We start from the raw sequence: 24,968 nt of genomic DNA, 5'->3' as shown, positions 1-24,968 counted from the left end.
ATCTTGCAAAAATGAATTTGCATATATTGATATTTACAACCGATTGCTCAGGTCTACATACAGGGTACCCAAATATTTTTTTCATGGTTGTTATTTTGAAATAAATATGATCTATGTAAAAAAAAAAATTTTACTTCATGGCTTTTAGAATCATGATTTTAAAATAGATTTTGATGGAGATAATCTAAGTCATTGTTAGCCATATCTTCCTGTGTGTACAGTGGGACAATTAACTCTATTATTTCTAAAATAAAACAATCAAAACAAGGTGTTTAGCATTTCTATCATCACCTCATCCTTACTGCTAATACAGAGCCACTTAGAGGAATACATAAAAACTCTAATATTAGAATGAACGAAAGGCTAGAGGACCAATTAGCGTTTGGCACTAGTGAGATCATGGTATCTGATCCAGACAGCTAACACTATATGATATTGACAGCTGATGTTGTACTGTGGGTGACACATTTTTGAAATTGTAATGGTTTCACTGGTGCATCATTTGTTTTTGAAGAAGGATTCTACTTTATTTATGCATTTCTAAATAATGAATATTATATTACTCTATATTCTAATTATTCTAATAAAGCTTTGCTCACTTTTACAGACAAATGATAACTCCAAATAAGGTGCTGCTAAAAAAGGGATCTACTAATTCTGTTCTTAAGCAAACAAGTGCTTAAAGCCCTGCCTGCAGTATATCAGCACTTAATTTACACTGGCAAGTGCTGAGATCAGATTAAGTGTTGAGAAAGATATCTGACTGGTTAACACCTGCTGATGTCTATTGACACTGGGGCTGCCTGCTGCTGTCACAGAATCCTCGTAGTGGGAATTGTGTTATGGAATTTTGTGGCTCTGCCTCAGTGAGATACATCCATCTACAGATCTGGACAGACAACAGCTTTTTTAGACCAACAGCATGATGTGGCTTTAGACGAAGGACAACTAATGTACTGTACTACTATCAGCTGGTGTGTTGGAATAATAGGGGTGTATAAAAATACAGACATATCAAGGCATTGCAATATTTAGTTTTGCAATACTGTATCGATTCTCAAAAACTAAATTTTAATGATTGGTGTCAGTTTTGCATTGTGTATAAACTTCACCCTCTAGATAGTAATATCATTAGATTCCACTGTTCTGATTGCATAAAATATACTTTTTAATTTCAGATTTAATAAATAGATCTTCAACTTCTAGCCAATGCACAACTCCACAGCTGAATCAGAACTCTAAACAATAACTACAGGATACACTCGACATCCCGCTGTAAGGGTTTTGAAACCAATTCAAAGTGGGTATAAAGAGATTTTACTTAATTTCCATTATTTCTTTTCTATATATTGCGTGGCTGCTGCGAGTTGTATAGTGCTCGCTGACCGTGTGCAGCACCATTAGTTCAAATAAAAAATACTTCTATTATTTAAAAAAAAAAAAAAAAAAAAAAAAAAAAAAAAAAAAGGCTCCTCAAAAAAAATCACAAAAAGCTGCGCAAGATGCAGAAGGGTCACAGAGACACAAGAGAACAGCTTAAAAAAAGAACATCACAGTAACACACAAAGAAGTTACAGATACAATCAATGAAAAGATTTATTTAATCATATTTGACAATCGTGTCCAGCGGTAATAAGGTCTGTGTGGTTTTTGTGCACCAGTGTGAAGCTCTATATCTAAACTTAAACATAACAAATGGCATTATGCACACAGTTTACATATTTATATTTATTTTTTAAAAAGAAGAAACTGTTTACATTATTGGAATATCAGCATACTTTCCTTTATGCTCATGAATGCTGACTTTTTTTTTTTTTTTTCAAAAAAACCTGCCTGCAAGTTACGGAATATTCCAAGGCTAGAGGTAAAACGTGTTTATGCATATCAGCTTTGTGTATAATATTTAATATTCATGAGCATGGAGGAAAGGTGAGGTGAATTCAAAATATTGCAACACTATGAGCACTTTGCTACAGCAACAGAATAATGAAAAGAAGTAGCAGTGGGCGCAGGAATGCTGTAGAGAACAAATCAAAATAAGAGTAAAAATTAGCAATATGAATGCACATAATGCCCATGAAAGAAAAAAAAACTGCAGATGAAAAGCAGAGTCAGAGTTGTGCAGTACAGAGAGAGATCAGAGTGCTGTCATTAAATTCCATCCGTGCTCTTTGTTTCACTGCAATACTCTGAATTCAGTCCTGTGGCAAAGGGCACACCCCCTCCATTCAGTTGGTCCCCTTTTGTGGTGCTCCATGCTGATTGGCTCTCTCGCTCACTTCTCTCTCTGGGCCCAAAACCTTCAGCCACATTTCTGTTGATTGTGGTGGAGTGAGTCTTGCACTTTGCTGAGGATCCAGGGCCACTTCCTTAAAACTGGTTTAAAAAAAAAAAAAACAACATTTAAAATACTGTTAATTTAGGTTTCTGGTTGAATGAAAATTAAGCTCATTTGCAAAAATGAACAGAACATAATATTTACTGAACACAAAGTGCAGTAACAATTTTAACGTAATTAATTATTTATTATTATTTATTTATTTATTTTCATTCATTCATTTATAATGCTTAAGTTATATGAATATGTACTAAAGATGACATGCAAGGTAAATGAGCTCTGTTCTGATTGGTGAACTTTTAAAATACTCAAAAATCAGGTCAAACTAAAACATGCATTAGCTTAAGTTTCATATATAGACTGTATACACTGGGGTCTAAATAGTATGTGTGGATATTCTGCAATGTTACATATTGAATCAAACTGTGACCAAACAGGAAATATATTTTTTTAAATAGTAAGAGCAACTTTCACAGCTAATACACAGGGTATATGGCTACAAAATGTATTAATCTGTGTAAATTTTTGCATTTTAAAAATAGTCATGCTCACTGTCAACTGGTTTATAGACTAGATAAAAGAAAAAATAATATCTGAGATATTAAAAAGAAAGTGTATGTGTGAAAAAGAGAGAGACTTACGTTCTTGAGGAACTCTTCAGCGACTATTCGTGCCCTTGCATTAACTGAGAGTTTCATCTCGCTAATTTCTTTGTCAATCTCTTCCATGAAATGAATGACAAAATCCACCAACTTGTGCTTATACATCTGCTCTGTGTGGAAGTTAGTGATGAGAAAACTGATATCATAGCCCTAGAGTGAAAGAGACAAAACATAGGACTAAATGAATGATTAAACAAAAGAGAAAACCTGTAAATGACATTTTCTATTCTTAGGTTTGAAAATACACTTAAGACTATCACACAAATATAGTGCAGTGAAGCTGTCATCACTCTGCCACAATTGCCTAAAGCTTGTATACAACCTCACTTAACAAATCAAAATCCCAGCTATGGACCCAATCAAACTGATCCTGTTCAGTGCAAAGCATTTGAAAAGCAGAACTTGCCCTGTAATCATTTCACCACCAGAGCTGAAACAACTTTTTGATCAACAATTAAAGAAAAACAGTGATGGCTGCATCCACTGAAACAGGTGCTGTGCCTCAAGTAGCATGTTACCACACTAAATAGTGTGTTAAAAGTGGTGCACCGTCATTAAAAGTGTGTTTATTAATACAGTAAGTAAAATATAGCAATCAAGTGATTACCTTACCCTAATTTAATACATGTTAATTTATTAAATAAACCAATAATCCTTAGATTAATCAATAATATATATATATATATATATATATATATATATATATATATATATATATATATATATATATTTTTTTTTTTTTTTTTTTTTTAGATGCAGCTTTTCTCACCTCTACAGGTTTCCTCCGCAGAATGAAAAAGTTCTCTGCTCTCATCATCATGAAGCGCATGAACTTATGGCACAGAATCTTCTCAATCTCATCAGCCTAGAGGGGACATTTTTTTAATAAACCACTTTGCAGTAACATCAAGACCCTCTAATTAACCACTAGACAAAGACCAGTTAATAGAATATGTGTTAGAGTGTCCATATATTAAGTTCTCAAATTTAAAAGTCAACATTTGAGCATTATCCACAGACAACGTAAAGCAGAGAAGCTGTATAATGTGGGAGAGTACCTGCTTCACTGCAATGCTGACACGCACAGAGTTGATGGAACCCTCAATAAGGACCTTCTCTTTGTCATTCCTGCTAATCACAACAGGCTGAAGCAATAATTCCTTACTGCTCCTGTTTAATAAAACAACAAATACAAAGTCAGTAGTTTGTGTGAATTCAAATGATAGCAGCCAAATATACAGCACTATAAACAGCACAGGTCAAATTCACTGCAAAGATTCACAACTTAAATCACAAGTCTTTCTCTGCTCTAGCAGGCCTAGGAGAGATAAGGTTTAGAGAAGGGGTGTGGTGTTTTACATTTTGCATGGTGATAACTGGGAACAGCACTATTAGAGCAGTGCAAACCCAATGCAAATCATGCCTTGACAAAATTGGGTTAAAATAAAACAAATCTGCTTTAACTGCTCTGTAAGTGTGATTTATTATGGCAATTTATGTTTTCACAAGTTGAAGCACAGTTAGTTATTTTGATGGCAGTCACATAATATCTAAAAAAGTATTTCACAAAAATGGACAAAAAGAACCTGGATAAATCTATCCGAATATCTATGGAATAGAAACCACATTGTACAGCTAGTGCACAAACACCTACACTTACCTTACTTCAACCTCAGGTTTGTTGTGGCGCTCAACCACTTGCGAAGAGAAGTTCTCCAGACAGAGAGCTGCCTGTAGCGTAGCACGCACTGCATTTAGGTAGGGACGCAAAGTCGCCGTCTACAAATAAGAGAACAAGAGGAAGAGGAAAAGGCTATGAAGCCCCTGTGCTCAACTGCATGCAGTTATCAATAATACTAGCATACATATCATATACACAAAGTCTTGATTCAGTCAGCTGTGTGCTTACACCCTCTTGCACACCCTTCCACGTGTCTGAACCTGTAGAGAAATTCTTGAAATACTGTTCTCTTCCACAGCCATAAGCTACCTACTTTACAGCACACTTAAGTGTTTATGTGCAACAATACCAAATTTGTGCAACCAATACGCATCTGTCAGTCATTTCCTAGATGTTCTAGAATGAAAGAGGAAGTCCAAAAGTTCATGCATCTACATTAAAATGACCAAACTTGGTTCTGTTATACTTCCCTCTTTGTGTATGATTGTAAACTTCTCAAATTCGACAATAGGGAACAAGAAGATATGCTCAAGAAGCCTATACCATTAAATCTATACAATACAGATACCATTCATGCACAATCATCTGCACTGGATACTTAAATATAGTTAATTTTTGACTATACTAATGCATTACTTTTACATTTATAAGTCATGCTTTTTTTTCCACACAACGCTGTATTGTATTTAATTCCACATACTATCTAACTAACTATAGATGTAACTACTGTAGAGTTACAACAGTCACCCATGTCTGTACATACTGCACATATGTATTTATGTAACCTAGGCCTGTCATGACAACATAACATTTTTTTGTAGATATATCGTCCCAGAAATAATTGCGATAAGAACTATTATTGTTATTTGTCATTTTGGTAAACGTATATATTTTTTAATTCACCTACTGCAATCACAGGTTTTGCAGCATTTGTCTGGTATTGCATGACTGGATAAAATACAGCTATATTACAGCTATATATATATAATGTATATATATATATATATATATATATATATATATATATATATATATATATATATATATTGTTTTTTTTATGTCTTGTCTTTACACATCGGTGGGTTCTTTTGTATGTTCTCGTGAAATACTGAAGCTGCTGAAGATACTAACCTAGTTAGCTAATGTAGTAAATGCATTTAACAGATTTTAATACATTTAACCACCATTTTAAAAGAAGTAACATAAGCTAGCCGCCTAACTAAAGCTAGGTTAGCTTCCTACAGGACAACACTGTTAACCTAGTTAGCTATCTTGGACATTGAAGATCCAGCTTCAAAGAAATTATGACCCTAAATACAGCTAAATGCGGGCAAGTTAAACAGCTTCCTAACCTAATTAACGTTAGATAGGAAAAACTAGGTAACTGCAGGCCAGTTACAATGAACTCCATCCAGAGAACAGCAGGGCGGAGATCTCCGCTAGCCAGCTAACCTAACCCAGCTAGCTTAGCTCCTAACGACTCAATATAAGCAGTGGCTCAGTCCTTCACACAGCTTAGAAAACACCAAGCATCCTCCTCACCACACTATGCTGATCTCGTGCATGAAAACTACAAATAAGCTCATTAAATAGAGCTGTAGTAAACCCGACTCTCTCACCATTTCGATGTAAGCGGCGTCGCGGTACAAGGCGGAAACATCAAGCTGCTTCCGCGAGGCTCGGCGTTCTTTGGGTGACACACCATCAACCGGGCCGCGTCCCAAATCACAGCGCTGAAGTAGTGCACGAAGGGGAGTGTATACGCACGAATGGCCGCGTCCGATTACCCAGAAGCCTATGATCTCAGTAAGAAAAGGTATTCAACTATTCACATTCATTACTCAGGTAGAAGTATAGATATTAGGGTTTAAAAACACTTCTGTACACACTAAAAAAATAGGTACAGCTTGTCGCTGGGGATGTACCTTATACTGAGGTACAACACAGTACTTTTCAGAAAAACCTTTGTACCAGTAACGAGTATTAAGATTATAAACATTATTAACAACTGAATATGTGTCAAGAACTTGTTTATCCAAAATTGGTTGTCTTTCAAATGAAAAATGTATAATAAAAACACATATTGTTTATTAGTACTGTGATATAGAATACCAAATGTACCTTTTGGGTGGTTAAATTTTACAAATCTGTACTTCTTCAAAATGTACCTTTGAGTACGAGAAAGTACTAATATCTTACCTCTGTTTTAGTGTGTACAAGCTAAACCTTTTTACTCAAGTAAAAGTGTAAAATACTTATTTCAAATGTCTTAAAATATAAAAGTAAAAGTAATGTAAAAGCCACAATGACTATAATGTAATACTAAAATGTTAATGTTGGGAAATTTAGGATGCACTTGACTGCCTGTTTTAGCTACCTATATGCCATTTGAATATGAATTTATTTAATACAATCCAACCATATTAAAAAAAGCTTTGTTGGGACATTTTATATTTTGCTCAAGTTCTTCATACTAGGCTGAACTTTATCAGGCTGCAATTTATCTGGCTATTTTTTTGAACAATGAAAATTAGTATTTGTACTTCTTTACTTGACACTTCTGTTCAGTAGCAATAATTAAAGGTGGAATAGCATTCTTATATTAATCAATTTTAAGTTGTTTTTTTATATATAAATAATATGTGTCCTTGACTGGTCTATAATTGGTCTTTAGTCTAAAATTAAACACTATCTGTGTCCTAAACTGCCCTATTCCTTGTCCCTAAGCAGTACACTATATAGTGAATAGGGCACATTTCTGGACACACTACTGATTGCCCATGTATGGTAAGCTTTTGAATAATTTGAGGGGTTTTGCTGTGATTGGCTGGTTAATGTCTGTGCAGTAGCTCACAGGAGCCACATAGCTAACTGACGACTTTATTAATAAGCAAGCTCTACATGAATTACCTACTAGATGTGCAGACTAAACTTTATGGAGCACGACCGTTTATAATTATGGCCCTAATACCAGCTGCAACCTAAAAGAAGATGACAACCCGACCTTTAACACTAATATATAAAAAAGACAGAAGTAGTAAAGACAAAAAGCACACGTGTGTATCTTCTTTTAAGATTTTATAAGAAACATTTAATAAAAAAGACATTTAATTGATTTTACACACGTAACAAAAATAATAAAAGAGCATGAACTGAAATACACACAGAAGAGCAAATCCAAAAGTGGGCGTGGCTGTGCAACAGCTATGTAAAATTGGCTCCACAAAAGAAAAAAAAAACAATCAAGACAAAAGAATAGAAACAAGACTTACAGTTAAGTAAAAAAAAAAACAGTCATGTCTTTCTCTCTAAACTCTACATATACATATAAGCAATATTTACATACAGCTGACATGCTTAGCATGAAGGGAAACAGGTGGGAGTAAGACAAGCCTTTAACCAAAGCCTGAAGCAGTTAGAAGGAAAAAAAGAGGTTAAGAGTCTATTTTTTCGGTTTCGGCGCCTTCGCCTTGGTGGTCATCTTCTTGGCAGGGGCTGCTGGCTTTTTGGGGGCTTTCTTGGGCTTGGAGGTTTTCTTCTTGGGGGCGGTGGTCGCCTTCTTCGCGCTCTTCACGCTTTTCTTTTTCTTCTCCTTTTTCTCCGTGGCTTTTTTGGCAGGCTTCTTGGCTGGTTTCGGCGCTTTGGCGGGCTTGGCGGTGGTGCTCTTCTTGGTTTTCTTGGTCTCGAATTTCTTCTTGTTGAGTTTGAAGGACCCGTTGGCGCCCAGACCCTTCACCTGCACCAGCGTGTCGTTCAGCAGCAGCGCGCGGATCGAGTACTTGAGGTACATCCGGCCATTCTGCTGGTCAAACCAGCTCACCTTCTTCGCCTCCTTGTAGATCTTGAAGAGGGACGAGCCGTTTTTCTCCCCCAGGGTCCGGATGGCATCGATTACCAGCTTGCTGTACTTTCCGGGACCCTTGCTCTTCTTCTTTTTCTTCTTTTTGCCCTCCGGAGAGGCGGGTTTCGCCGCTGCTTTGACTTTAGGGGCGCCTGCCTTCTTCTTGGGGGTCGGAGCAGAGGCAGGAGCCGGGGCAGGGACTGTCTCCTCGACCTGAGCAGACATGGTCTTATAAAAGCCTTATTACAGCGCAGTCTGTGCTGTCTATTCAGTCTGCTGTCGCAATACGCTTCAGTTTAACCGCACGCCCGCGCGAGCCTGATTTAATGCCTATAAGCGGACGTGATTGAGAACAACAACAACACGAGCTGCAGAAGCCATTTGTTGAGTTGTGTTTTTCACCGCCACTTTGAGACGGCTTTTCTCGCAAACCGAGAGCCATATAGTGTCTAATATGATCTGTGACGGAGGAGCAAACGAAGCTGTGCAGATCAGTGTGCGAAAATAGCGAGATGCGCGGAAAATTCCCTCACCCGAGGATAAAGAAAAGTTCCTACCTCTCTGATGAAGGGCTGTAATGGGTGGGGGGACTCATTTTAAACCTAAAATGTAGTAAAACTGCACACTGACGCGCTGCTTTTTAAACATGTGGTGATAATTGAGGGTGTAAACAGTTCAAAACGATGTTATTCTTTACACTTTTCTAAAGAGTGTCCGAAAAATGATTTGTTTAATTTCTGTAAAGAAGCACATTAAACGCCCTCGCGTGGCTGCGCGCTGGCAAACTTTTATATATCACTCCGCTCTGCTCCTCTTTCCTTCCTGATGTTTCAATGTATCGCTGCGCTGCCTCTCACATATGCTTGAAAGTACACAATCGGTCAGTGACTGGGAAGATGAGGGTGGCTGGCTTTGAAAATACTGTATGTCTTATAAATACAGGTGCATCTAAAAAAAACACCTGGAGGAACAGTTCTGGAGGAAGAACTTATTTTCATATATTATATAGATGTATTACACACATACTAGTGATCTATTTAATAAAAAAATAGAATATTAAAATTTTCTGGAAAACACTGCACTGACTTTGGACTTGATATAACACAGTGGATCAACACCAGCAGATGACATGGCTCCCCAAACCATCACTGATTGTGGAAACTTCACACTAGACCTCAAGCAGCTTGGACTGTGTGTCTCTCCGCTCTTCCCCCAGACTCTGGTCCCTTGATTTCCAAATGAAATGCAAAATGTACTGATGGTCAGTGATGGTTTGCAGAGTCATATCATCTGCTGGTGTTGGTTCACTATGTTGTATCAAGTCCAAAATCAGTACAGTGTCTACCAGGAGATTTAACAGCACTTCATGCTTCCCTCTGCTGACAACTTTTATAGAGATGCAAATTCAATTTTCCAGCAGGGCTTGGCCCATGCCCACACTGCCAAAAGTACTAGTTGGTCTTATATAATATTTTAATTTTCTGAGATATTGAATTTTGGGTTTTCGGTCTAATATAATATTTTAATTTTCTGAGATATTGAATTTTGGGGTTTCATTGGCTGTAATCCATAAACATCACCAATAAAGGAAATAATCAGTTAAAATACAGATCTGTATGTAATACATCTATATCAAATATGAGTTTCACATTTTGAACTGAATTACTGAAATGAAGTAACTTTTAATCATATTCTATTTTTTTTTTAGATGCACCTGTAGTTTGGAAGACTGAATGAGTATGGAGGAAATGGGGCATTTGAAAAGTTCTATTATTTTATTTATACATACCTGTGCTTATATGAAGATTTTTTATTTTGTTTTCTTTGTATTATTTATTCTGCACTATTCTCAAAATGAAAAGTATTAATCATAAAAAAAGAAAATACACAAACAAGCCCAGTTTTGTGGCTGACCACGTTTTCATACCACGCTATTTTACTTCAGTTCAGTCTCCTGGTCAGTTAGAAACTGCAATCATTTTTTAAGGCTATGTGTAAATTCACTGTGTAGGCTAGCTACTCCTTGTCGTGAATTCCTAACACCAGCATCATTAAGAATGCTGTGACACTGACCGACTGTCAGTCTATGTTACCACTACTACTGGTGTTAATGATACTTTTGTACACTGAACATTTTACAGTGTTTTCTATGCAGTAAACTGTTCATACATAATCATACATAATTCAGTAGGCATACGTCAGGTGGTACAAAATGGTTCTTTGGCGATATAGTGGAGAGAAAAAGATTAGTAGTAATAATGTAGTAAATACATGTGATGGATAGGACCTACTTTTTTCCTCTGCAAATAAGAAAGTGAAAATTATTTGGAGTTACTTTACATTACAAAGTTGGTTTACATTGCATTTTACTAAACACTAATGGCAATACTTTAAAATTTAAACTTTAAATTTCCATTTTTATGTGTAAACAACTAGACATCCCTGTTTAATAGCAAGACATGATTTTTGTTAATGCTTTTCATGCTTTTGTAAAACACAAGAATATGCATTGTGCAAGGTCCCCAGAACTAGAATTGGGGACTCAAGTTAAAACCTATGTGTTGCAACTGAATTAAACTATAAAGTGTAAGCTCACTGTTCGAGGAACTTAAGCCACATATCAGAAAAAAGGTAAAAATGACAGCAAACTACTGAGAGGTACATTCAGATTTATCCACTGGGATGAATGGGTGAAAATCTATAACAAAACTACAGATTCTGACAATGTGTGTGCATAAAATAAAATACAATTTTATTTTTATTTTCATCTCAAGGAATGCCTTGACCCTACATAAGATTCTGCTAGGCAAAATAAGATAAAAATGTCCCTTCACCACACTGGCAGCAGCCTAAATCAAAAGACAAACTCTATATATTATTCTCTAGTCTCTTATATTTGTGTGAAAAATGTATGGTTACTTTACAAGTTTATGTCACCTGGCAGCAACAGAATATACAAGATAACATGTTTCTCTCCTGCGTGACCTAGCTGTACCACTTAATCAGAAAACGGTATTAATAATGTAGATTTAAATGAACAAATTAAACAACAAACTTCTAGTTACAGAAAGAAAATAAAATTAGTTTCACATATATAGCAGTTATGCCTCTATATCACCATATATTTTAGTGCTTTACCTTTTATGATTAGGATGCCGCTATTTCAGCAGATTAAAGTAAACTAAAAATACACAGAGAAACAAAAGTAAATCTGGATGGAATAAAAATTATGTACTCCCAAATTACCACTCTCTAGTTCCAGAGTTTATAATATAATCATGTTGTAAAAGGTGTATATGGACATGTGTGTGTATGTTGAAGAGTAAAATTAATAGTGTGCAAATCTGTTTTCATGAAACAGTGCATGTTAGTGTCTATGTAAACATGTCTCAGCAGCTGCAGCTTTCTGCCGAAGGGCTGGATCGGTCATTCCTGTCCAGTTTAATTGGGTCTGGAAACTCATTATACAGCTCTACTTCTGTCTCCTAGAAGAACAGAGAGACAGCAAGATTATTTATTTGGTGAACATGATTGAATTCATATTGTGAATCTATATGGACAAATAGGTCAATATGTTGTGGGATATCAGGTGTGCTACTAACCTGTTTCAGAGCATTGCGTGCAATGGTTTGAAATGCCTGTTCAACGTTTATGGCCTCTTTTGCGCTGGTCTCAAAGTACGGCATGTTGTTTTTACTCTGACACCACGCCTGTGCTCGCTTCGTCGTCACCTAATGGACAAAAACAACATGCAGGATGCATGTTAAGCTTATGTGGCAGTTGTTTGTGCTTTGTGTCAAAATAAGACATAATGATAAATTAACCAAAATGGGAAATAAAATAATTTTATATTGACTCCTTTAAAAGTTAAGGATTTTCCCCTTCTAATGTAAGGTTATGTCAGCATATAAGTATATAAGTAAGTATATATATATATTAATCCCTCAGATGTTTAATTAGAGTGAATCCATAGCAGGACAGGATATTACCCTGTCTAGCAAGTAATTATGCAAAACACTTTTAAACTGGATATTTGATTTTACAAATATTATGAATGACATTCATGATTTGATATAGCGCAAATATTTAATGAAATATTTATACTAAAAGTATAAAGTATTCCTTTAACACTGATTCACAGAATATTTTACTACTCTGGTACCAACATAATTATTCATTTACAACAACTAACCGCAACAAACCACATAATAAAGTTTCCAGTCAATTACCCAATTCAACCACAATTTGTTTACATTGGTAAGGCAGAGTAATGTAATATTACTTTTGTAATGTTTGAGTACTGATTTACATGAACCATCATCTTAACTGGCTTAAGTGAATGCAGTGTCTCATTAACATTATGTTTAGACTGCTGCATTATAGCTACTTAGGTAGCTTAGGCAAGTGCCCCTTTGAGTGTCTCCACATATAGGAATAACCTTGGAGAATCCGTTAACACAAGATGTGATGAAATATCTACTAACATGGCAATTTACACAGGGTTAATGCAGTCTCTGGATGATTGTACAGTTTGTGTTAAAGTAGGTAAGGGCCACTGGGTTATTTAATAATGCATATAGCCTATAAAAAGGACTGACATTGCAGATTCAGGCAGGAAAATGAATACTGCCCAATTAGTGTGTATGTCTTTACAAATAAGTTAACCAGCTACAGCTTGTAAGGAGTAATGTTCTAACTGATCTATAAAATGTTAAATTGTCAATACTTTGTCTATGTGCTTGTAGTTTATATTGGATGAGTCATTTTGGAGGCCCCAAAGACCTTGTTCAAGAATGTTTGAGCTTTATGACAGAGACATAGCTTTAGTGCTCCAACTGTTATACAACAAAAGCAAGTTAGCTTTAGCACTGTAATGGAGACAAAGTGAGAGGAAAAAGGTGGAACAGCTGTATGGTCAACTGATTAATTTAATGACTACTTATATTTAGAAGTGATCTTTCTGGTATTTTGGTCATTCCAGCTAACTGGTTACTCACTGTTGATCTTAATTCAGTCTTAGTCCAGTACATTTATTGCACTGTTGTTTTATTTTTTATGACTCACTCAAAAAGCTAATGCCAAAATAAGACAATAATAATGCACTAGTAAATGTTTGACTATTTTGTCTAAAAGAAAATCCTGTAGCATGTTTTGATACATAAAGAACACAGTTTAATAGATTTTTCTCAATAATCAAAACTGACAAAAAAGGTCCTGATAAACATATGCACAGGTGCATATTATGCTGATGCAATGTCATTACTAAAACACTCTTTTCTGTGCAATTTCACTGAATTTACATGACACCGACCTGCCTGTTTTCCAGGTCAATCTTGTTGCCAAGCACCACAAAAGGGAAGTTGTCTGGGTCACGAGGGCTAGCCTGTATCAGAAACTCATCTCTCCATGAATCCAGAGTCTTGAAGGTGGTGGGAGCAGTAACATCATACACCAGCACACAGCAGTCCGCTCCACGATAAAACGCCACCCCCAGAGACTGGAACCTCTCCTGTCCGGCTGTATCCCAAATCTGACAAAGACACAGACAATCTGGTGAACACAAAACACTGTCTTAATTGTGCCAGAGCCATTCTTGTAATAAATGTTTCTGTAATTGTTTGAAAAAAAAGCAACCTTTCTATCTGGGGCTTTAAAGTAACAGTGCAGTATATAATTTGTACTTTTTCTTAACATGTCCATTTAACTGGCTGGTTGCTGATCACATGGTCAGACATAAGGCTCTGGAAATAAAATGGCTCGCACTTTCAGTGTGAGAACAGCATAAAAAGACTTTATGGATTTCCAGTAAACTTTGGTTCCATTAAACCTACGATTATGTATTACTATGGAAATGGTTTTAATAAAAACATTATTTTCCTTTTACATGTAGAAAATGTATTTGTGATGTGTTTGGGTAAAACAGTGTAATGCTGACAGAAAGTGGTTACCTGCATAGTAACAAGTCTATCCTCAACCATCACCTCCTTCGTTAGAAAGTCAGCTCCTATGGTAGCTTTGTACTGATTGCTGAACTTCTTGTTGACATACTGGTTCATTAAAGATGTCTTTCCAACTCTACAGAGACAGAAAAAGAGACAGTGAAATATTGTGAGAGTGAGAGAGAGAGAACTGAAAAGAGGAAACTGGAATTTTCAACATAATTGGTGTAAACGAATCTTGCACCAGAACTGCCGTGAAGAACTAATATAAGAAATTCAATGGATTCATATACAGCTTTCTTGAGGACAGCACACGAGTTAAAATAATCCAGAATGGAAAAATAAGTACTTTCTCCTTCTCCCACACCCAAATACACACTTACCCTGAATCCCCAAGTATGATGACTTTCAGAAGAACTTTCTTTCTCGATGCCATGGTGCCTGGGGGAGACAGCAAGAACACATAGGTTAAAATATCACATTTCAGCAATGTTGGCTCACTCATCTGACAGTGGTGCTACAGTACAAATCTTATATCTGCTCAAAGGCTCACTGAGAAGATAAGACGCCTTGTGTCAGCATATGACAATACCCACCCAGTCAGTTTCTCTCTGTCCCTCACACTCACAAACACACACACACACACACAGATATATATAAACACTAAAACCTGTTTTGCTTCACATGACTCATTCCACAAACTAAGCCTACACATATTAAATCATCGGGAAAGCAGAGCTGTTTACATCAGGCTTGTTATTGCTGTGAGCGAACCTGTTACTTCCTCTGGTCTTCTGTCTTCTCTTCAAAAGGAGCAAAGCTGAATTATGAATATTAAAATACTAAGCTCATAGAAATACACGTCTAATCCACTCTATGCCCCTGTCTTTCGTTTTCACACCGCTAAAATCAAACCTGGCGAACAGTAAAGCTTTCATACGCTCCTGCTTATGTGTTTCCTTCCTCCTCTCACTTCCTCCAGCTGCTGTTGTTGCGCATGCTTTGGGGAGGGGCGATGCCTCTTTAGCCCCGCCCACAAACTAGCTTATTGGTCCTACTTACAGCGCTACTATCACCCCATTGGTGCTACCTGAGCGCAGAGTAAAGTTCATAACATAAAGCGGAAATCACCAAGCCTTTTGTTTTATAATAAAGCCAGCAGTCAGAAAAAAGAGACTGGGGCTTTTAATAATAAACAGGTTATATTTAGTTATTTATACCCCATTCTCTTCCCTGTCTGTCCTTTCTAGACATCTCTCTCTTTAGCCCTCTACTGTGTGCAATACTGATCTGTAACACAAGGTGTCGCCTTAAGGATAGGTAAAGGATAATAATGGGGACAAGTAATTTTTGTGTGTGTTTTAATTAATTTCCAAAAATATAATATAATACAGGCAAGGACATCCAATATAAATTAAAACAACATTCAACTAACAAATTTAACACAAGCATATACTTTATAGTGGACAGCTTTTTTTAGAGACTCCATAAATTAATTCAATTCAACAAGAAATGCATTTGAAAAAGGATGACCTTTACCAAATTTTAGTTTGTGTAGATAATATTTTCTGTAGAGGATCACCAGATCATCTATCCTGTAATCTGCTTTATTAGAAAAACACATAGCTAGAAAAAATCTGAATAACAATAAAAAAAACTATTCATAGATTTACACTGCCTGGCCTCAAAAAAAAAAAAAAATCGCCACATGGATTTAACTACGCAAATGATCAGGGTTATTGCAGTTGGTCAGGTCTAGGTTCAGCAACAGTATGTGCTTAAAGAATGAGGTCAGCTGTGTTTCCATTACATTACATTTTACGGCATTTAGCTGAAGCTCTTATCCAGAGCAACTTACAAGTTATACCTATTAAAGAGGTGGGCCAATGTAGTGTGACCAGGATTTGAACCCCACTCTCCCATTGCCAGGTTTACCATAAGTCACTTCCACATACCAATTTCTCACTATTAAACAAGAGCAGACACAACCACTTTTAACATAAAAGTATTTTAAAATCACTGATTGGGTAAACTGCTGGGTAAACTGCTATATTTAGAAATTTTAGATTAGGTGTATTATTTGTTTCACAAAAAGCCTTATCATCTCCTATATCATTCTACTGACAGAACAAGTAATTTCCCCAGCCCTACATTTAATACTCCTAGAGCTAATCATTGTCCCCTAACTTTTCTGTACCCCCGTCACAGTCACACACACACACACACACACACACACACACACACACACACACACACACACACACACACACACACACACACAAACACACACACACACACAAAGCAAACACACCTCTCTAAACCACACAAGGACAGGTCTGCACCTTCCTCTTCTAGACAGAGAAAGGCCAGAGGCCAAAGTGTATGGGCGGTCACTCCATTCACAAGATGTGTGTGTGTGTGTGTTAGAGAGGGTGCTAATAGAAGTGTAATATAATAGAGAGGAATTCTGTTCTTTCAGCCTTTATGGTCTTTAACAAGTTCAGCAAACAGAATCCTCATCATGAGAGAACACACACAGCTTGACAGTATGGAAGTGTGTACGTGTGTGCATGCACACATTTAATTTGTGAATGAAAAAGCATGTCTAATGTAGGTACAGGGTTTAAATACATTTTTGTGATCGGTCAGGCAGCACGTATGTGTGTGTGGGGCAGAAACTACTGGTGCATGTCAGAGAGCAAAGAAACAAGGTTATCTAGGAATCTGAGCCAAAAGAGCTTCACTAAGAGAGAGAGAGAGAGAGAGAGAGAGAGAGGATGGTGGGAAGGAGGGAGGGAGTGTGAGGGAGACAGAGAGGGAGGGAAAATAGAGGGAAGGCAGAGATCAAATAAAGAGAAAGAAAGCAGAAGAGACAGTGAGATGCAGACAGAAAGAGACAATGTGAAAGACACTGAAGAGTGAGAGTAAGAAAGTTTGAAGAGACAGGTTTAGAGGTTCAGAGGAAGAAAAGAGGATACAAAACATCTAATGGAGACTAAAAACCTCCAGATTTGAACCAAAAAAAGGAAAGTAAAGATCAAAGATTGATTGATGAGGACCCTGAAGAACTAAGGACGAGACAAAGGAAAAAAGAAAGAACTGCTTGTGTGAAAGTTTGGTGAAAGGGAGTGTCTATCATTAATTTAGTCCAGAGGCAATATTCGAACATTCCCATGAGTGGCCTGAGCATTGTGCGTGTGTGTGTTCTGCACTGGCTTTTGCTGAGTGTGTGTATGATGTCTCAGTGTGTGCTGTGTCAGAAGGACAGTTTGGTGGCCGGACCCCCCAGCAGAAGGTGTGAGGGGGGATGCAGCGTGACCGCATCTCCCCCAAAAACACACCTCATCCACAGCCAGGACACTCTGTACCGGAAATCCCAAGAGAACCGCCAGAGAACCGCACAGGTAAGTGTGTGAATAGAGATTTTTTTTTAAATAAAAAATTGTTAGTTAAACTATTTAATTTAACTGTCAGTACCAGAATCAGTGGCCAAGAATGTGTGAGTTTAAATGAATTAAAATAACAAACTGTTATATATAGTTCCAGTGTTTTTTCAAGTGCTGTGGAGCAAAACATGTATGATTACTATTGCCATAATAAAAATACCTGCTTTATGATCCTATGCAAAATAGTTGTACCAATTTGTTAAGTATAGATCCTTTATAAAAAAGCACACCACTGCACATAACGTTATTTGGAAAAAAATATTGAGATGCATGGTTATAATAAGAGAGTGACAATGTTATAGAAATGTTCATAGAGAATAATGTTAATTCATAAATCATACAAGTACAAACATCCAGAATAAAAGTGTATATAATTTATATCTAAATAAAATATATTTTCACTTTTTTTTTTTACTAATGTTAAATGTAAATTGTAGATTGCCAAAGGTTACCATGAACAATCAATATTTATGGGTCTACAAATGGATCTACAAAAGTAGTGTGAAATGCTTGTGTAGCGCCAGACATCTCAAAATGGATTTATAGAGGTTCCTAATGTTGTCCTGCGATGGTTCATCACATGCATTTTACATGAATGTTCCTGCAGATTTTGCAGTATAGGTGTTCATAGAAGGTTTGATGCCAGTAAATAATATCAACATCCAAAAGAGGGTGGAGAGCATCCCACACATTTGCAATATATTTATCTCAGTAATATCAACTTAATATGAAGATATCCATATGTGTCGTCTAGGCGTCTCCTATATCACAGCGCCTGGTGCAGCTGCAGCAGTGTATGAAGAAGCAGCACAAGCCAGCTGTCGAGAATCGAGGAGATGGATCAGACTCACTGGCCTCTATTCTGGCTCTAATGACAGCAGTGCTGACCGAGTGTGACCTGCACTGCCACAGTCAGAGGCTCAGAGATATGGCCAGCAAGCTAGGTTAGTGTAAAACACGTCACAGACTAACTCACTTTATTCACTTTCATAAGCTTCTGTGGTTTTAAAGAAATGGTTTTGCAAATATCCAATATTACACATTTAAAATGTTTCCTCTTTAAATGTTTTAATTTTTACATTTCTAAATAAATCATTAAACGTTGAATATTACATTAGTTGAATTTCACATTTGTAAATGCACATCTTTTCTTAAAATTATAACCATTTTAAACATGAAAAAAAACTTAAGCGTGTGATGGACTAAAAAGATTATGTACTAAACTAGTGTTTTTCATTATAAAATCACCAGGCATATCCCAGACACCATATATGTCCTGGCTATTCAATTATGTTTTTTTTTATTATTTAGATTTCTTGATTATCAATTATTTTCATTGTTGACTGACCTGTGACTCACAGACTATACACATGTTGTAGCCACAACTCCTGCAGTTGCTGACTTTTCTACCACCACACTCAATTAATTCAAACCTAACCTAACCTACCCCCACAACACACACACACACAGTAAACAGAGGCAGGCAGCTGCAGTGCTCTAAGGAATGTGAGTCTGGAGCAAGAACTGACCCTTAAACAGCCCTTGTTCTACCAATGAGCAACCTTTGTGCAATCTTTATATAACCTTGTCACATCCTCGCAAACCAACCTTTAAATCAAACAGCCTCAGAACATCTGCAACCCCCCCCCCCCCTTTTTCTGTCTGTGTCTCAGAGAGTGCAGCTGTGGGGAGAAATGGAGAAAAAGATCTGCTGCTCCTGCTGAAGAGCATCACGCAGGCTGCACCTACACCCACACCACAGACTCCTACAGGTACTCACACACTAAACTCACCACTCTCAACCACTTAAACACCTGGTTATTATTTAGTTCTTATTAACCCTGTCAGGTACGCACAGGCAGAGTGTTTCTCACAAAATCAAAATCAGTGTTATCTGGGTCAGACCCAGCTTTGCAGAAAGATTCAAGATTAAAAGAGTTTACTGTCATGTGCACAACAAGGAAACAAGTTTCCATGTGCAATAAAATTCTTTCTTTGCTCCTTGCCAACTATGCCACATAAAGAGAAAATAATATAATAAATCAAGAAATAATAAACTAACTAAACCATAAGTATTAAATTGGTGTTAAATTTACCCCAAGAATTGTAATATTTACAAAACAACGTATTAACTGCTTTCTGTGTATTATATTTTTAGTTAATAGTTTAAACAAAATTGTCTTCAGAAAACATTAGGAAATATACACAAAATTAGAGATTGTCTCTTTTGCAAAGTGAGAAAAGAAGGGAAAAAAACTTTTATGATTCCGACATAAAATACCATGCTTCAAAGAATTCTATATTTTTTTAATTCTTAAAATAAAAAAACTGCTCTGCTTGAATGTTTAGTACAGCAGTGTATACTCAGAATGGAATTAATGACAAGATGGAATGTATGCAGTGAATAATATGAAACTGCGGGTACTCTGCAAACTAGACTTAGTGTATGACTGAGTGTATACAAAGGATGATACTAAAGTATGTGATGCTGGTGTGTACAATGCCACTTTAGTGATTGTGCAGTCTCTGTTATTGGGTGCTACAGTATGTGTTTTTTATATGTTTCTGGCAGTGGCTCCCTCTGCAGGTCTTTATCCTCAGGATTGCTATGAGATCTTTCAGCTTGGAATCAAAGAGAATGGAATTTACACCATACAGCCAGATCCTCAACAACCAGCACTGGAGGTACAACCCCAATACACATGTGCCTGAGAATACATCTGTAAATGCAATGCAAAGTTTCAAAGTCACTTTAAAATACACTATATAACCATAAGTTCATGGTAACCCTTTCTAATGAATGCTTTCAGCTACTTTAAGTTACACCTATTGCTGACACAGATGTGCAGTTGCACACAGACAGCTTGTCTAGTCCCTGTAGAAAAGTATTGCCAGTAGAACAAGACAGTATTGGCACCATGCCTAATGCAAAACATGGACAAGATGGGTATAAAGCCCCCAGCATTGAGCTGTGGAGCAGTGGTGCTACTGTGTTCACTGGAACGATGATACTCCTTTCAGTATTTTTTGTACAAGTTGATGAATAGGGTGGTGAGGCGTAGTGATGATCATCCAACACAATTTATGAGCAGTGTATGTCTAATGTCATAAAGCATGTTTAATATATGTGTTCCTATGCTATTGTGTAATATACACTGTGTGATGGTTTACATAAATAAACACACGTTTTATAATCTCCTATTTCCTGCTACAGGCTGTGTGCGACATGGAATCTGCAGGTGGGGGGTGGACAGTGTTTCAGCGCCGATTTGATGGAGAGGTGGACTTTAACCGGACCTGGAGAGAGTACAGAGATGGCTTTGGCTCTGCCCAGAAGGAGCACTGGTTAGGGAATGCAGTTCTCCATGCTCTAACAGCCAAAGGACAGCACACACTCCGCATCACACTTCAAGACTGGCACCACCAGACACGACATGCTACCTATAACAAATTCAAAGTGGCAGCAGAGAACCAGAGGTACTAAGTCATTCTTTCTCTATATATTTATACCATTGGAATCTGGCATTTTCTGCAAGTTACAAAATGACATCTCTGACATTCTGTTAAAATAAGAACAGTTTGTTTGTATTATTTTACTGGTAATTTCTAAACTATACACTGCATATCACACACATTGAAGTAGGTTGTACCAACACTCTACTGTAGTAGAGACCTCACTAAAACATTCCTTAGAGGATTAAAAAACACAAAATGCAAAATGCTTAACAAATATTTCTGAACTAAATACAAATTACAAACAATCTCCATCATAGAAACATTTTATTGTCACAATACTTATTAAATTACTAAATAAACCTTTGTCATGGTTCAAAAGGTAAAAGTAACTTTCTGGCAGCAGGGGTGACAATCACAATTTTTTACATTTAGCTTCTGTGATATATAACAGTGATATATTTTTTGCTGTTATAAACAGTGATATATTCACATAAAACAACATTGTCTTGTAAAATTACAGGAAAAAAAAAACTTTTTATTTCACAGTTAGCTTTCTTTACATTCATAAACATGTTTAAAAAACAGACAATTCATGCCCTCCACAGACTACTGTTGTTTTAGTATTAACATGCTTTGGCACTTTGTTTGGCAGATTTTGTTAAAAATTATAGAAGCAAAACCTTTTAAACTCATGTATTACTATAAAACTCTGAACATCAACTGCTCTCTCTATTTTTTTTTATTGTAGATTTCGTCTGACTGCGCAAGCTTATCACGGAGATGCTGGTAATGCCCTGAGTTACAGTAAACGCTACAACCACGATGGCAGAGCCTTCAGCACCTATGACAGGGATCATGATCGCTACACATCTGGAAACTGTGCTCAGTACTACAGCGCAGGCTGGTGGTTCGATTCCTGTCTGGCTGCCAACCTGAATGGCCGGTACTACCGTGGCCGCTACAGTGGCATCACAGATGGCATCTATTGGGGCACCTGGTACATTCTGACTGACTCTCGCACTGGAGAGAGATACTCATTTAAGAGTGTGGAGATGAAAACACGACCCAAAAAGCCCTGAAATATCATTCTTCCCCTCACACAGATACAATCACAGAGACATACTCATGTGTTATATACCCTAATGCTTTTTTTACTCTGTAGTTCTGATGTAAAAGTCTACAAGCTGCAGTATAATTGCAGTGTCCTCTGTCTCTCTTTCTCATATTTATTTTTTTATTTGGGTTAATGCTATGCTTGTTACAATCAATAAATATTGTGGATATTTCATTGATTTGACTACAGTCCTTTGAATGTGGTTATTTTTCACAATTCTTATATTTTACAAAAATACATTTATGATTTTTTGAGACAAATATATACCTTCATTTAAACAAAAAAGAGAATTCCTTTTAACAGAATAAATTATATGTTTAGAAGTTGATGTGCTAAGACATCTCATTCGATAAGACTTTGATAAATCCAAAGAACAACTTAAACAATTCTTATTGGACATTGATTTAATGTAGCAGCCACAGAGGTTTAGCTCATATTTTATTTTCACACTTAAGATTAAAAAAAAAAAAAAGCTGCAGACATCTATGAGTGTGTGCTAAAAAACAGTGCTGTAAATTATTTAATATCAGTAAAACGTGTTAATTTACAGCAAGTAGAATTTAGACTTACATGATGACATAAAATATGGCTCAATTATCAAAAAACACATAATTATTCCCAATTATTTATTTATAGAGGTCTTAGAAGAATGTGTGCTTCCATCCAGATAATGTTTCTTTCAGAAAAGGCTTTGCTAATTTCAGCAAGACAATGCTAAACCACATATTGCATCCATCACAACACCATGGTTGCACAGAGAAGATTCCAGGTGCTCTGCTTGCAGTGCAGACTTTATACCAACAGAAAACACTGGTAAATCATAAAATGGAACTAAGACGTTTGAACTTGAGCAGATAGAATCCTACAACAGAAAAGGATAGCATGTGTACTGTTGTTAAAAGAAGAGGAGATGCTACACAATGGAATACATGACAATCTAGTTCTGATTAAATGAATAAATGTTTTTTTCATGAAATGGAAACATGTCGAACTTTCAACATCTAATACAGTATGTGTTCTATAATAAATCAATTATGGATCTATGAGATTTGCAGATTTACAGAAAAGCTTTTACTCTGACATAGAGCCTCAAATTGAGCCTTAAATTAAGCTAAGTATCCTGACATAGACTGCACATGGATTAGGCCAATGTATGGTACACTTTTATCTATGAAAATAGACAGAGGTACCCCAACAATACACTACATGTTATTATCCCACACTGTACCCATTTGACACCCATAATTTACCTGTATTGGCTGTGTTCAAGCGCTGCACATGGAAACGGAGGACAAAATGGGTCAATATATAGTATCTAAATATCTTTAGACAAGTTAGCCAATAAAAGACACTGCCTGTGCCCATTTTACACATTAAAAAATGTACACCCATATACTGTGAATGCCATATAAAGCCCCCATAAAACTGAATACATTACCTATTATGCTCCCACTATGTATTTATTCTTATTTATCATTATGAACCACAATAACTTGATAATTGCTTGATAAGTACCCTCCTGCTTTTGTAGTAGTTTTTGGACACTATCAAGTATACAAATGTACATTGCTTAACTAAAATCAGTAGCAGCTGCTAGCCTAAGGCCTGCATTTTGTCAGTACTGTTAAGATAAACTCAAATTACCTGTTATTTAAAGCTTTGTGCCCAAACTAAAGAATGTATACCTAGTTTAATTATGGGGCTAATTATAAAGCCCATATTCACAATTATAAAGGCCATCATGGGGTCTATATGAATATGTTGGTTGGTATAGTGTATAACTAATCAAAACAAAAGTATTTATCTTGGAAACGGAACTTTGTTAGTTAAGTCAAGCATAAACTGTAGAAGCTTTTATTGTTATTTCATGGTCCAATTATGTTGTTCAGCATCAGAAACCACAGATTACTCACTCTTTATTCTTCCTACCATGAGTTAGATTTACAGTAAAGCTGCAAAAATAAAGCAGGTGATCAGAAGTGCAATACTGCATCCAACACTGAAATCACTTCTAACCACTGACCAGCTCTGATCTGACTCCAGATGATTGACGGTCATGCCAAAATGAAGCTGGAAGACGTTCAGTAGAGACAGCACATCTTACCAGTGACACAGGCCTCCCCATAACTCTTTACCTCCACTTTGAAGGAAAAGATGGCAGTAAACTGTGGATGAGTGTGGTCGTTTCTTTCACAGTTGAGAGAAGACCAGCAGTTTTAACCGCAGTGGTCACGGTTTTTGCATTTTTCTGCACTTGCATCACAACTCAAAAACAGGTTGAGATGAAATCATTTTTATGGTAATACACACAAACTGAAACAAATATTTTATATATGTATCATCAGTAGGGGTGGTCTTTTAATCCAAAATTTACATAAAGAAGTATGTAAACTTCTGACTGCCTCTGTGTGTGTGTGTTCATGTTCATGTGTGTGCCAAGGAGTGTGTAAGTGACAGAGAAAAAGTTGAAAAAAGTTCAGCCATTTTGGCG

At 36.5% G+C, this 24,968-nt stretch overlaps 4 protein-coding genes across 5 annotated transcripts; 1 reads left to right on the top strand and 3 right to left on the bottom strand.

Annotated features, from left to right (window-relative positions):
* Positions 1 to 1,578: 1,578 nt before the first annotated feature.
* On the bottom strand, positions 1,579 to 6,501 carry arpc4 (actin related protein 2/3 complex, subunit 4). The gene is made up of 6 exons (XM_007254312.4): positions 6,301 to 6,501; positions 4,661 to 4,779; positions 4,059 to 4,170; positions 3,770 to 3,865; positions 2,980 to 3,150; positions 1,579 to 2,376 (listed from the first exon to the last, which is right to left on the bottom strand). Exons 1-6 carry the CDS (start codon positions 6,301 to 6,303, stop codon positions 2,371 to 2,373), a joined length of 507 nt encoding a protein of 168 aa, XP_007254374.1. The 5' UTR covers positions 6,304 to 6,501; the 3' UTR covers positions 1,579 to 2,370.
* Positions 6,502 to 7,742: 1,241 nt separating this feature from the next.
* LOC103038587 (histone H1.10) lies at positions 7,743 to 8,845 on the bottom strand. The gene has a single exon (XM_007254311.4). It carries the CDS (start codon positions 8,745 to 8,747, stop codon positions 8,124 to 8,126), a length of 624 nt encoding a protein of 207 aa, XP_007254373.2. The 5' UTR covers positions 8,748 to 8,845; the 3' UTR covers positions 7,743 to 8,123.
* A 2,326-nt stretch (positions 8,846 to 11,171) lies between these two features.
* LOC103037857 (ras-related protein rab7) lies at positions 11,172 to 15,469 on the bottom strand. Of its 2 annotated transcripts, none has more exons than XM_007254310.4 (6): positions 15,208 to 15,469; positions 14,845 to 14,902; positions 14,471 to 14,597; positions 13,834 to 14,052; positions 12,125 to 12,253; positions 11,172 to 12,007 (listed from the first exon to the last, which is right to left on the bottom strand). In XM_007254310.4, exons 2-6 carry the CDS (start codon positions 14,895 to 14,897, stop codon positions 11,912 to 11,914), a joined length of 624 nt encoding a protein of 207 aa, XP_007254372.1. In that variant the 5' UTR covers positions 14,898 to 14,902; positions 15,208 to 15,469; the 3' UTR covers positions 11,172 to 11,911. The 2 variants fall into 2 exon arrangements, with proteins under 2 accessions (XP_007254372.1, XP_007254371.1); XM_007254309.4 differs by having other exon boundaries at positions 15,236 to 15,468.
* A 1,832-nt stretch (positions 15,470 to 17,301) lies between these two features.
* si:ch211-157b11.8 (fibroleukin) lies at positions 17,302 to 22,660 on the top strand. The gene is made up of 6 exons (XM_007254382.4): positions 17,302 to 17,865; positions 18,662 to 18,851; positions 19,581 to 19,679; positions 20,480 to 20,592; positions 21,122 to 21,384; positions 22,112 to 22,660. Exons 1-6 carry the CDS (start codon positions 17,635 to 17,637, stop codon positions 22,440 to 22,442), a joined length of 1,227 nt encoding a protein of 408 aa, XP_007254444.3. The 5' UTR covers positions 17,302 to 17,634; the 3' UTR covers positions 22,443 to 22,660.
* The last annotated feature ends 2,308 nt before the right edge of the window (positions 22,661 to 24,968 follow it).

This window comes from Astyanax mexicanus, chromosome 5 (genome assembly GCF_023375975.1).
Source record: "Astyanax mexicanus isolate ESR-SI-001 chromosome 5, AstMex3_surface, whole genome shotgun sequence".
Lineage (NCBI taxonomy): Eukaryota > Metazoa > Chordata > Actinopteri > Characiformes > Acestrorhamphidae > Astyanax > Astyanax mexicanus.
This window is presented reverse-complemented; position numbering and strand designations above follow the sequence as displayed.

Excerpts from the sequence above, each read along its gene's own strand:
- arpc4 (XM_007254312.4), bottom strand. Across the intron at positions 4,171-4,660 it reads AAACCTGAGGTTGAAGTAAG|GAGCAGTAAGGAATTATTGC; the intron begins GTAAGTGTAGGT and ends TTTATTAAACAG. Across the intron at positions 3,151-3,769 it reads TGCGGAGGAAACCTGTAGAG|GGCTATGATATCAGTTTTCT; the intron begins GTGAGAAAAGCT and ends CTTTCACTCTAG.
- LOC103037857 (XM_007254310.4), bottom strand. The coding sequence starts at position 14,897 with ATGGCATCGAGAAAGAAAGTTCTTCTGAAAGTCATCATACTTGGGGAT. Across the intron at positions 14,053-14,470 it reads ATAGACTTGTTACTATGCAG|ATTTGGGATACAGCCGGACA; the intron begins GTAACCACTTTC and ends TGTCTTTGTCAG. Across the intron at positions 12,008-12,124 it reads CACGCAATGCTCTGAAACAG|GAGACAGAAGTAGAGCTGTA; the intron begins GTTAGTAGCACA and ends CTGTTCTTCTAG.
- si:ch211-157b11.8 (XM_007254382.4), top strand. The coding sequence starts at position 17,635 with ATGAGTGGCCTGAGCATTGTGCGTGTGTGTGTTCTGCACTGGCTTTTG. Across the intron at positions 17,866-18,661 it reads ACCGCCAGAGAACCGCACAG|GCGTCTCCTATATCACAGCG; the intron begins GTAAGTGTGTGA and ends TGTGTCGTCTAG. Across the intron at positions 18,852-19,580 it reads AGATATGGCCAGCAAGCTAG|AGAGTGCAGCTGTGGGGAGA; the intron begins GTTAGTGTAAAA and ends TCTGTGTCTCAG.
- LOC103038587 (XM_007254311.4), bottom strand. The coding sequence starts at position 8,747 with ATGTCTGCTCAGGTCGAGGAGACAGTCCCTGCCCCGGCTCCTGCCTCT.